Below are 13041 nucleotides of genomic sequence, written 5' to 3' on the forward strand. Positions count from 1 at the left end.
CCCCCCCCCCCGAAAAGCGAAGTGAATCACTTCGGCGAAGCGAGTCACTTCGGCATTCTGGATAAAGGTACGGGGGAGGCTGACGTCAGGGGACGTGCCTTGCGCGTGACTGCATTAAATGCGACAGTAAAATCCGGCCGTTGAATCCTGAAAAGGTGGGATTCGAAACGGTGCGATGATTTTGAAATCTTCTCCGAATCTGATAAATACGTCCTTTCTTCATCATTTGAACACTTTAGCTATTGCTTCTTCTGCATTCTCTCTCTTTTGCATAAAAATTTCCTTCCACTTTCAAGAATTTCTTCAGAATTTCTTCAGACTTTCAAAGAGTAAGAACCATGTCTTCTTCTTCTTCTTCTGAGTCAGGTAGCGGTAGGAAAGGGGGTAAGGGGTCTTCTAGCCGGAAAGAATCCGGGGAGAAGACCGTAGAGTATTTTCACAGCATCTTGAGTAAGGATACTGTGATATCCTTACACGAAAAATATTTTTTTCCTGGGGGGAAGGTTGCGATTCCCGACGACCTTCATAGGGCTGACTCGCCGCCGGAGGGTTACGCCACCGTTTATGAAGCCGGCTTGGAATGCGGGCTTCGTTTCCCTCTTCCCCCTGCCTTTGTAGAGCTGCTAGATTTTTTTCAACTCCCTTTAGGTCAGGTGACTCCGAACTCTTGGAGGCACTTATCGGCCTTTGCTGCCGAACTGCGTAGGCTAGATAAGGATCTGTCTCTGAGGGCAATCCTTAATTTCTTCCAGTTTAAGAGGAAGGGATCTTGGTTTTACTTGATCCCTTTACAGCCCTTTAGGGCCTTCTGCAAAACCAAGTGGCCAAAGTGGCAACATCGCTTCTTTTTTTATAATAGGACAGCGGCTCCGGGCTTTCCCTGGAGAGGGCCGAAGTCCGTGATTCCTCATCCTCGGTTAGAACCGTTGAACGAGCTCGAGGGCGAGCTCAATAAGATTCCTATGATTAGGAAGCAGTACCTGGAGTCTGAGCTCGTCAAGGGCGACTTCGTGTTCGACTCCTCGTCTTCGGACGAAGAGACTGAGGGTGAGGACTTCTTTTTTGTGCCTTACTGCTTTTGTGGCGAAAACTAACCTTGCTTTCTTGCTTTTTGGCAGTGAACTTGCTAAATAAGATTAGCCGCAAATCCTCCGAGCTTAAGGAGTCGGAGAAACAGAAGGCTACCAGCTCGGCGCCTGATGCCGAGAAGAATCCGAAGAGGCAAAAGACCTCTTCTTCGGATCCAAAAAAGCCGGAGTCCACTTCGGCAAAGGGGAAGGGGAAGACCCAGAAGCCCCCAAGAGCGCCAGAGAAAGACGTGGTCTTGGCGCCTCCTTCGGAACATATCTGTGAGCCATTTTTATGGCCCACGGACTTCGCCGAGGTGAATTCTCTTCTTGATTTTCTGGCCTTGCTTTTTTCCTGTATTTTTTGTGGCCCCTCGCTTGACTTTTTCCTTTTTCCATTTTCAGAGGAACGATATGCTCTCCAAGCTCGTCGCCGTTGAACTCTCCAAAGCGTCCAACGATTATGCTGAGATGCAGAGGAAGTTGGCGGCTGCTCGTCACCAGGCCGAACAGGCTAAGGCAGACTTTGAGAAGGCTAGAGCTGCTAGGATCTCGGCCCAGGATGAAGCCCAGTTTGCCAAAAACCAGCTCGTCATCCAGCGAGAGCAGACGAAACGGAGGGATGCTGCCGCCGTGGTTGCCCAAGGGGAGGTTCTCCGTGCTTTCGCGGAGAAACTCTTTCTGAGCAATCAATTTTCGGCCTTTGTCGGTGATCTGCTGAAACTGATGACCGATAATGCCGAGCAGGGGCCCGAAGTCGTCCTGCCGCTGTACGGCCTAGAGATAGCAGCTCGTCTCCAGAGTCTGCCGCTCCTTGAGGAGCTTGCTTCGTCCTCGGTCTTGCTTTCTGCTGACCGAGTTCGTAGTTGCCGAGCTGACCGGGACGAGAATATGGAGGCTATCTTTGCCTCCTTAGGGCCAGTTTCACCCGCTCCAATTTTCCACGGAGAGGGTGAGACCGAGCAGCTCGATCGGCAGACCGGAGACAGGCAGGCCGAGCAAGAGGTGCTGCTGATCGGTGATGGGGGCACCGAGCAGGCTGGGGGGAGCAGGGAGGCCGAGGCTGAAGCTGAGGCAGACAAGGAGAAGGAAGCTGAACCTCACCGAGGAGCCGGAGACGAAGCTGGCGGAGTATGATTTCGTCTCCCTTCTCTTAGTTTAGTTTCTTCCTTGTTGTAAAATGGCCTTGAAGCCCTCCTTGTGTAAAAAATTTTTTTTCTTATGAATGAAAAAATTCTTCTTTCTGCACGTGTGTCTTCGTATAGCTTTTCGTACTCTCTTTTACTCCTGTTGTGGTTTACTACCTGCTCAGTAAACTGAAATGCCGAACTGACATAGGCTGCTTTGTATTCTTAACTCTTAAGGAGCTGGAGGTACTTCACTGGAAGCGGCTGTACTCTTCCGCTTTAGACGAAGCTGAGAAAAAAGCCATAGCTGACCAGATGAAGAATGACGAACTCTTGGCTTGTTTAGTGAAGCTGGAGGCCGACAATAAGGACTTAGAGTCCGAAAAGAAAGATCTGGAGGCCGAACTGAATACTGCTGTCGCTGAGAGGACTGCGTATGAGGATTTCATCAGCAGGCGCGGGGGAATGACCATCTCTGAAGTTCAGGAACGAGTTGACGAACTGTGGGAGGAATATCATGTACTCCGGAGGAACAATGCGCTGGAGAGCTCGGCTTGCCAACAAGTTGTGAAATCATTGCGGCGCTGGGCTTCTCGGTACGACATCGTTCTTTCCCGGCGTCCTTCAATCGAGAGATTCCTTAGGCATTTCCCGCCAACAGATGCTCATACTCCAGCTCAAACCTCTGATCCACTTGCTCAAAATCCTACTCCAAATCAGCAACGAACTCAGGAGCAACCGGAAACGTCAAGACGAGAACGGACTCAGGAGCAACCGGAAACGTCAAGACAAGGACAGACTGAAGTTCGTAGAGGAGCTGTGATTATGAGTGAGCAAGATCAACAAATGCTTCGTGAAGAGACTCTTCGCCGCCGAGGTGCCAGTACTTCCCGGACTCAAGGAAGAGGCGGTAGGTCGATCAGAGCATCTCGTCGACCTGCTTATTCTTCAGCTGCCCGGAACGCCCGAACTCGGCTTCACGAGGATTTTGTGAATAGATGGCTCAACTTTAGCAACCAGGGACAGTAGAATAGTCCTTTGTAATAGCGTAACGCCTTCTCGTAGGGCAGCGGAGTTGTATGCCGAACAAGTTTTAATAAATGAAATCTTCATTTCGCTTCTATCACTGCGTATTTACAGCTCAGCGAAAAAATTTCATCGTGCTCGTCCTCGGTCTTATGAAGTAAACTTCTTTGACCGGACTCGTCCTCGGTCTTATGAAGTAAGCTCCTTTGACCGGACTCGTCTTTGGTCTTATGAAGTAAACTTCTTTGACCGGACTTGGTCCTCGGTCTTATGAAATAAACTTCTTTGACCGGACTCGTCTTTGGTCTTATGAAGTAAACTTCTTTGACCGGACTCGTCTTTGGTCTTATGAAGTAAATTTCTTTGACCGGACTAAGCTTGTGTCCTAATTTGGCGAGTTTTATCGCTCGGATCGGACTTTCCCTTGTCCTAATTCGGCGAGTTTTATCGCGTGGATCGGACTTTCCCTTGTCCTAGTTCGGCGAGTTTTATCGCGTGGATCGGACTTTCCCTTTGTTGCAGTTCGTTTCAGACGAACTGCTTGTTTCTTAAGCTGAATTGTGGTCTTGTATCCTCCTTAGAAGCTTGGACTCACAATCGTTGGCTTATATATGTTCTAAAAAGGGGATCAGCCTTCGAAGAACAAGATACCTCAGTAACATTTGTAAGAGACGACACGCACATAGACAGACAAAACGCATATAGACAAACAAAACGCACATAGACGAACAAAACGCACATAGACAAACATGAAAAACAAGTAAAAAACAAAGAAAGCACATACCCCTAGGACCGAACTAGACACAAGACTGACTGACCGGACTGTCTCTTACAAATGGAACTTCTTAAGGTTGGAAACGTGCCATGTTCGGGGTACTTGTTCTCCTGACACGTGAGTCAATTTGTAAGACCCTTTGCCGAGGACTTCTGACACCCGATATGGACCTTCCCATGTGGGTTCGAGTTTGCCCAGCTTTTCTGCTCGGCTTACTTCGTTGTTTCTCAAGACGAGATCTCCCACTTGAAATTGCAGCTTTTTCACCCTTTGGTTATAATACCGGGCTACTTGCTCCTTGTACTTGGCTGCTTTTATGCAGGCCAATTCTCTTCTTTCTTCGGCCAGATCTAGTTCGGCTCTCAGTCCGTCATCATTCATTTCTGAGGAGAAATTTAGAGTTCGGGGACTGGGTACGCCGATCTCAACCGGAATCACGGCTTCAGTGCCGTACACCAGACTGTACGGAGTTTCACCGTTGGAGGTTTTGGGTGTAGTTCGGTAGGACCATAGGACTTGAGGGAGATTTTCTACCCATTGTCCTTTGGCTTGTTCTAACCGAGCTTTTAACCCTTTCACCAAGATACGGTTTGTTACCTCCGTTTGTCCGTTTGCTTGTGGGTGGGAGACCGAAGTGAACCGCTGTTGAATATTCAGCTCTTGGCACCAATTCTTGAATGTCTTGTCGGTGAACTGAGTCCCATTATCCGAAATGAGGATGTGGGGTATGCCAAATCGGCACACTATGTTCTTCCAGACGAAATCCAATGCCTTCGAGCTCGTTATCGTAGCTAATGGTTCAGCCTCCACCCACTTCGTGAAGTAATCCACGGCAACGATAAGGAATTTCATTTGCCGAGGAGCTTGTGGTAGTGGTCCTACTATGTCTATGCCCCATTGCATAAAAGGCCAAGGGCTTTGCATAGCACATAGATCGGTCTGCGGCATCCTTGGGATATTTGCATGAATTTGGCACTTCGTACATGTCTTGACGAGCTGCACTGCTTCTTGTACCAAAGTTGGCCAATAATATCCCCATCTCAGAACTTTTTTAGCTAAAGCTCTAGCTCCGATGTGGCTACCGCAAGATCCTTCATGAACTTCTCTAAGGATGTAGTCCGTCTCTTCTGGTCCTACACATCGCAATAACGGTTGAAGGTAGGACTTTCTGTATAGGACTCCTTCATGAAGTTCATACCGAAGTGCTCGGCATGTGATTTTCCGAGCTTCTCTCTTATCCTCGGGCAGTTGTCCTTGATCTAGATACTGTAAGATCGGCGTCATCTAGTTCGGCGAGCTGGTTACTGAATGTACCTCAGCTTCATCAATGCTTCGGTGCAGTAATTCCTCCACCTTTGAGCTCGGATATGAGGCCAACTTACTTAAAGTATCTGCTCGGCTGTTTTCCGCTCTGGGAATGCGGATTATCCGAAAATAAGAGAAACTTCGGCTAATGCTTTGCGCTTTGTCCAAGTATTTTTTCATCCTCTCATCTCGGGCTTCACTTGTACCCAGCATGTGATTCACTATGACTTGTGAATCACAATGGATTTTGAGAGATTTGACAAATAGACTTTGCGCTAAGTGAAGTCCGGCAAGGAGGGCTTCGTATTCGGCTTCGTTATTAGTAGTTGGGAATAAGAACCGAAGTGAATAAGTTACCTCGTGTCCGTCGGGAGCGATAAGTAGAATACCAGCTCCACTTCCCGTCTTATTCGAAGCTCCATCTACGAATCCACTCCAGCAGTCCGGCGGTTCTACTTCGGATTCTTGGGGCTGTGTTAGTTCGTCATTGGCAGGATTTTTCTGTTCGGCAATAACAGGGATTGCTTGATCGAACTTTGCCTCTGCAAGAAAATCTGCCAAGGCTTGTCCCTTGATGGCTTTCCGAGGTAGATATTCTATTGAGTGTTCTCCCAACTCTATGGCCCATTTGGCGATTCTGCCTGATGCTTCTGGCTTGGTCAAAACTTGCCGAAGTGGCAGATCGGTTAAGACGCATACCTTGTGAGCATAGAAGTATGGCCGCAGTCTCCTTGCTGCATTTACTAATGCCAGAGCAATTTTTTCCAGAGGTTGATACCTTGTTTCTGGACCTCTTAATGCTCGGCTTGTAAAGTAGATGGGAAGCTGCTTTAGGCCTTCTTCTCGTACAAGCACCGCGCTAATGGTTTGATCTGATGCCGCTAAGTATAAGAATATCACTTCGGCCTCTGTTGGAGCAGAGAGAATTGGAAGCTTGGCTAAATAACTTTTGAGCTCGTCAAAAGCCTTTTTCTGCTCGGCTCCCCACTCAAACTTTGGTGCCTTTTTCAACACTTTGAAGAATGGTAGTTGCTTTTCGGCTGCTTGGGAAAGGAATCTATTCAGTGCGGCTAGACATCCAGTTAGTCTTTGCACATCATGTATGGACTTCGGCATCGCCATGTTCTGAACAATTTGAACTTTTGAGGGATTTGCCTTGAGTCCGTCCCTTGAAACCCAACAACCCAGAAACTTTCCCGAATCTACCAAAAAGGTACATTTTTGGGGATTGAGTTTGAGGTTGGCTTTTTTGAGCACGTCGAGGGTGGATTTGAGGTTGTCTTCGTACTCCGAAGTGCTTCTGCTTTTGACGACTATGTCGTCAACATACACTTCAACCTCTTTTCCGATCAAATGCCGAAAGAGCTTATCTACCATCCTTTGATATGTGGCTCCGGCATTCTTTAAACCGAATGGCATCTTTTTATAAGCAAAGATGCCGAAGTCAGTAATGAAAGCCGTTTTTGAAGCATCATTCTCATCCATTAAAACTTGGTGGTAGCCTTTGTATAAATCAAGAAAACAGAAAATTTCGAAGCCGATCAAAGCTTCTACTTTTTTATCTATGTTCGGAAGGGGATAGCAATCTTTAGGACAGTGCTTGTTTAGATCGGTAAAATCTATGCACATCCGCCATCCTCCTTCTTTTTTCTTGATCATCACAGGATTGGCCACCCAAGAAGGATATTTCACCTCGAATAATACATCCGCTTTCAGTAATTGGCGGACTTCGTCATGGATGACTTGATTTCTTTCTGCCGCAAAGAGTCTTTGCTTCTGTTTTATAGGCCGGACTGAAGGATCAATATTTAACCGATGAGTGATTACCTCAGGGGGCACTCCGGTCATGTCCAACGGAGACCATGCAAAGACATCTTTGTACTCCTTGAGGAGCTGGATGGTCTTTTCCCGGAGTAGGGGCGTTCCCGCGAAACCGATCTTGACCGTTCTGGATGGATCATCTTCGTATAACTGAACGGTCATTGAGTTCGACTCTGGTGTGACTTCGGTCATTTCGCTTGCCTCTGACTCCGGCTGCTGTGATTGCTATGCTTGATGATGCCGATCTGATTGCTCGGCACTTTTAAGCGCAATCTGCAGACACTCTTTTGCTCTCTTTTGATCACCTCGGATGACCGCTATCCCACCTTTAGTGGGAATCTTGATGGTGAGGTGATAAGTAGAGCAAACGGCCCGAACTGTGTTGAGCCAGTCTCTTCCCAAGATGATGTTGTACGGGGACCGAGCTTTTACCACAAAGAACTCGATCATCGTACTGGAGCTTGTAGGCGCTTTTCCCACCGTGATCGGAAGGCTGATAATACCTTCAGGGCGGGTGTCCTCCTGGGCGAAACTTTTCAGAGGAAGTGGAGCCGGACTGAGCCGAGCTGGATCCACTTCTAGTTTATCGAAACATTCTTTAAAAAGAATGCTGACTGACGCTCCGGTATCCACAAACACTCTGTGGATCAGTTTGTTTGCCACTCCGGCTTGGATGACAATAGCGTCTTGATGAGGAGAGATGGCCGGGACGGGATCTGCATCTGAAAATGTAATCACTTCGTCCTGCTTCAGCCTTTTATGCGTTGGCTCCTCTCGATTGAAGCCTCTGCGCTCTGACTTCAGGGACGATTTAGTCTTCCCGGCAGGGAGAGCATCAATAGTCAGGATTACTCCATCATATTGCAGCTCGTCATCGTCTTCGGGGTCCTGTTGCTTTTTCAGATCCTGAGGAGCGCAGTTTGCACCTCTCTGCTTTTTGTTCTTTTTCGGCTGCTTGCTTTGGTATTTTTTTAACGTCCCTGCTTTCACAAGAGCGTCAATACCTGCAGCCAAATGTCGGCACTCCTCGGTATCGTGACCGTGGTCTTGATGGAAGGAGCAATATTGATCCTGAGGTCGACGCGCGGCCGATTTCGTCATCCGCTTTGGTTTTTCGAACATATCGGAATGCAGTTCGAAAATTTCCGCTCTCGACTTGTTCAATGGTACGAACTGGGCGGGCGGCTTCTCGGGATTGAGACGTGGCCCCAATCGGTCTTGCACCGGAGTCCTTTGAATCCTTTCAAAAGGAGTTCGGCGAGGATGTCCCTGATCGCCAAAAGGAGTTCGGCGAGGATGTCCCTGATCGCTATGATCGGGCTTCCTCCTGTCTCCTCGGGATGAGCTGTCTAAAGACCGTTTGCGACGGTCTGCCTCATCGGCACGGGAGAATTGGTCCGCAATGTCCCACATCTCTTGAGCTGTTTGCGGACTGCATTCCACGAGCTTTCTGTAGAGAGCTCCGGGCAGGATTCCATTTTGGAATGCCGAAATGACAAGTAGATCATTGAGATCGTCTACTTGTAGGCATTCCTTGTGGAATCTCGTCATAAAGTCGCTGATCTTTTCGTCGCGACCTTGACGTATAGAAAGCAGCTGAGCCGAAGTGATTCGGGCTTCCGCTTTCTGAAAGAACCTCCTGTGGAAAGCATCCATTAGATCTCGGTAAGATCTAATGCTGCCTTGGGGGAGGCTATCGAACCACCTTCTTGCGTTCCCGATAAGCAGCTCGGGAAACAGCTTGCACATATGGACCTCATTGAGACCCTGGTTCGCCATGTTATACTGATAGCGTCCCAGGAAGTCATGAGGATTCTCTAACCCGTCATAAGTCATCGACGGAGTTCGGTAGTTCTGTGGCAAGGGAGTTTGGGTGATATCGTCCGAGAACGGAGTCTTCAATGCTCCGTACATGGCGAACCCGACATCTCTTCGGTATGGAGGAGATGGAGTTCTCCTGTGATTCCGGTACCGAGGAGGAACAGGAACATGTCGGGGTTGAGGATTCTTCTTCCTGGAAGACACGGCACTACTGCGGTAGTGACTTTCATGTCTGGATGAGGAGGGAGAATCCACCGTTTTCGTCTCCGGCTTTTGGCCCTTTTGCAGGAAAATTAAGAACTCTTCCTGCTTCTCGGCCAAAAACAACTTGACAGCCTCGTTCAAATCGGGCTGCTGGGAAGACTCGGTGCGATGAGTCTTTGAGCGGCTTGTTCCTTCTCCGTGAGAACTGGAAGTAGATTTCTCCTGAGGCTGTTTTCCACACCTGCGGGCTGGACTAGCTTCCTCAGGGTTATCACGAACGGTATTATGGGTGTTATGTGATCTGGTATGCATTTTTTTTTTTTTTTTTTTTTTGGGGTGGAAAAAGGGTCAAAAATTCGCTTTATCACAAATTTGGTTCTCTGTTTCCCACAGACGGCGCCAGTGATGGTTAGGCGAATTTTTGATGGTAACAAATGCGGGTGAAAAATATAGATCACGACACAAGGAATTACGTGGTTCGATTTACTGAGGTAAATCTACGTCCACGGGAAGAAAGGAGGGCAAGATTGTATTGCTTGATCTGGTTTACAGCTTACAAATACAGACTTGCTATATGATATTTGATGTCTAGAGCCCTTCCTCTATCTGATCTAAGTTCTATTTATACATTGAACTAAGATCGTGGCTTGCATCACCACTAACTAGGTCGTGGCTTGCATCACCACTAACTAGGTAGTGGATGTCGTGGAGGTCATGAGATCCTGCATGGGTCCACTATCTCTTTGTTTGGTCCGCTATCCTGCATGAGACCATGCATGAGTTGACACCACTAAATAGATCGTGTAGTGGAGGTCGTGGAGGTTCTGCATGAGTCCACTATCTCCCAGTTCGGTCGAATACTGAGACCGAACTTCTGAACTATTGCCGAGCAGCTTTTGCCGATCTGAGAGTAGAGCTTGATTGGTCGGCTTTTACCGAGCTGTAGGCTGGGGCCGAACTCTTTGGTAATGCCGAACTGATTGGTTGGCTTTTACCGAGCTGTAGGCTGGGGCCGAACTCTTTGGTAATGCGGCTGGGGCCGAACTCTTTGGTAATGCCGAACTGATACTCTTCCTTGGGCTTTGGGCTGATGGGCCGTCACTGCTATTGGGCTTGTTTAGTACGTACCCCATCAGTTTCATTGTTCCAAAACACACACAGATATAACTATAAAAACACAAGGCACAAAAATCAATAAATCATCGTTAACCATTAAACTCGACTACAAACAATCACTAATAAACTTATGCAAAGCAAGCACGGACGATCCGTTCTCGCCCAACGCCGCGGCCGCGGAGGTTTTCATCTCTGCGACCCGGCGGCGTATTTCCCTCCCCGTGTTCGAATCCATCAGCTCCCTAACCCGCCTCTCCAGCTCGTCCGCGGTGACGAACCCGCCCTCAGCCGCATCCAGCGGCAGCGCCGCCTTCATCTCCTCCACCAGAAACACCTTACTCATCCTCTGCTCCGCGTAGAGCGGCCACGCGATCATCGCCACCCCGCTCGCCACTGCCTCCATCACCGAGCTCCTCCCGCAGTGGGTCACGAAGCCGGCCACGGCTTCGTGACCCAACACCTCCAGCTGCGGGGCCCACGACCTTACTACAAACCCCCTGTCTTTAGTCCTCTCCAGAAACCCCTCCGGCAGAATCTCCTCCAGATTCGGATCTCCCCCGCCCTTCCCCGGGGGATTCCGCACCGACCAGAGGAATCTATGGCCGCTTCTCTCCAGCGCCACCGCCGTCTCTTTCAACTGCTCGGCGGAGTGCAAACCCCTCCTCCCGAAGCAGAGGAAGACGACGGTTTTTCTCGGCTGCGCATCGAGCCAGCGCAGGCAATCATGATCTACAGCTGGATTGAGTTTCGGAATCTGCGGGCCGACTAAGTAAAGCGGCGGAGTTACTCCGCCGGGGACGCAGAGGCCGTTTTCTATGGCTTGTTTAGGTCTGAGTTCGATACCGTCAAATCCATTAGTAAGGATTCCACAAGACTTCCTCATGTTCTTCGCAGTTTCCAGGACATGCTTATACACATTACTCCCTCGGAAAAACATTATCTGTGGCATATCTGATGAGAGGATACCCGGAATTCCGGGGAAGTAAAGGTATTCGTTCATATCTCCGATGTCGGCATCGACGGTCTCAATCCAGGTAGGGAAGTTCAGAAACACTGCCACCCCGTGTGTACCGGTGGTGTCGTAGAAGTAAGTGGGAATGCCGAGGGCGGCCGAGACTTGGCACGCGGCGTTGCAGAAGAAGTCGAGGACCAGAGCCGCGATTCGTGATTTTTGGGAGATTTCTTCGAGGGCGGCGCGGAGGTTGGGGTTGTGGAGGCGGGGGATTTCGAAGAAGGCCTCGACGTGGTTTTTGATTGGTGTTTGGGGCGGCGGGAGGTCGGGGAGGCGGCGGTATGTGACGGAGGGAGGGGTGGAGGCGGCGGCGGAGGAGTCAGCGGTGCTGATTATTGTGATGGGGAGGGTGGGGTAGTGTGTGGAGATGAAGGTGGCTAGCGCTACCGTCGGGCTCAAATGTTCCGCCGCAGAGTAGAGAATTATGGTTTTTTCCATTTTTGATGCATTATGAAGTAGGTACTACAATTCACTTATTATAGAGCATGTAATATACTTCAAACAATAAATATACTTCCAACTGTCTAGTTACATCTAGCTACAGTAGAGCACTCCCACCATACATTCTACCCACCACATTAATACTTCCAAAGAGAAAATACGTGGAAGAGTCGTGCCCTTAGGTTTACAAATTTCAAATTCATGTTATTCTCTTTCTTTACTCGATCCATATTTTTGCAATTAAGGAAATATTAAAGGTTTAGGGTAAAAACTCATAAATCATTTCCGGAAGAAAAACTTGGATAGATATCCGTCCCAAATATCTGAAAATAAAAATTATAATAAGTGTAAGAGAATTGAAATTAATTTGGAAATTTTCGAAGGATAAATTGAAATCTAATGATCTCTTTTGAACTTTTAAAGTTAGAGGAGTACGGGGATTTTGGAGAAATTAATATCGTGTGTGTGTTTTTAAAGGTAAAATTTGACCGTGAATAAATATCTATTATCCCTTAAATAATTAGAAATGAATTAAAATTATATACTACTAGCTAGGTTGTATGGATCGTTTTGATCATAGTTGGTGTTCAATTTATATTGACTTGGGCTAAGAAAGTTAATTGTAAATCCCATCCTTTATTAGTAATTTATAATGTGATGTACGTAACTGATATTGTAGAATGTTATGATTATGATATATGAGAGTTGAGACCACAGGAATAGGATACGTATCTTCACCCTAAATTTGATTTATATAAAAAATAAATGTGAATTGTGCTAGTCAACGAGTAAGTCTTCTTAAAAACAAAAATCAGCATTTTATACGAGGTAGGCATACACAAACCGAACCGGACTGCCGGTTCACAAACCGGAACAGGAACCGGCGCCGGCGGTTCGAACCAAATGGCGGTTCGGCGGTTCAGGCGGGCTGGTTCAGGTTCAAAAAAAGCGTGAACCGTAACCGGCGGTTCAGCGGTTCCAACGGTAGGATTCCGGCTAGGGCGGAGGTTTTCAGGCTAGATGTGCAGAAAAACCGACGGTTTACGTCAGAAACTGGCGGTTTTCAGACGTAAACCGCCGGTTTCCGACGGTTCCGGACCTTTTTCAGGTGGCAGCGTATAGGTGGCAGTGTATATGCCTGAAAACCGGTCAGAAACCGGCGATTTCCGTCAGCAACCGTGGACTGAACCGTCGGTTCAGGCTGTAAACCGGCCGAAATTTGAAATTTGAAATTTGAATTTTTTTTTATTTCCTCCAATTTTACTCCTATAAATACCTCACTTCCCCCATCATTTTTACTCACCCCATTCTTGTGTTAAGAAGGAT

General features: G+C 47.9%; 1 protein-coding gene across 1 annotated transcript; it reads right to left on the minus strand.

Moving 5' to 3' along the window:
- Positions 1–10310: 10310 nt before the first annotated feature.
- Positions 10311–11753, minus strand: LOC121780846 (baicalein 7-O-glucuronosyltransferase-like). The gene has a single exon (XM_042178486.1). The coding sequence runs from the start codon at positions 11710–11712 to the stop codon at positions 10369–10371; it is 1344 nt and encodes a 447-aa protein (XP_042034420.1). The 5' UTR covers positions 11713–11753; the 3' UTR covers positions 10311–10368.
- Between the last annotated feature and the right edge of the window lie 1288 nt (positions 11754–13041).

The sequence above is a fragment of the Salvia splendens genome, chromosome 20 (genome assembly GCF_004379255.2).
Source record: "Salvia splendens isolate huo1 chromosome 20, SspV2, whole genome shotgun sequence".
Classification (NCBI taxonomy): domain Eukaryota; kingdom Viridiplantae; phylum Streptophyta; class Magnoliopsida; order Lamiales; family Lamiaceae; genus Salvia; species Salvia splendens.

Bases quoted from the DNA above. Each gene is read 5' to 3' on its own strand.
- LOC121780846 (XM_042178486.1), bottom strand. From the start codon at position 11,712: ATGGAAAAAACCATAATTCTCTACTCTGCGGCGGAACATTTGAGCCCG.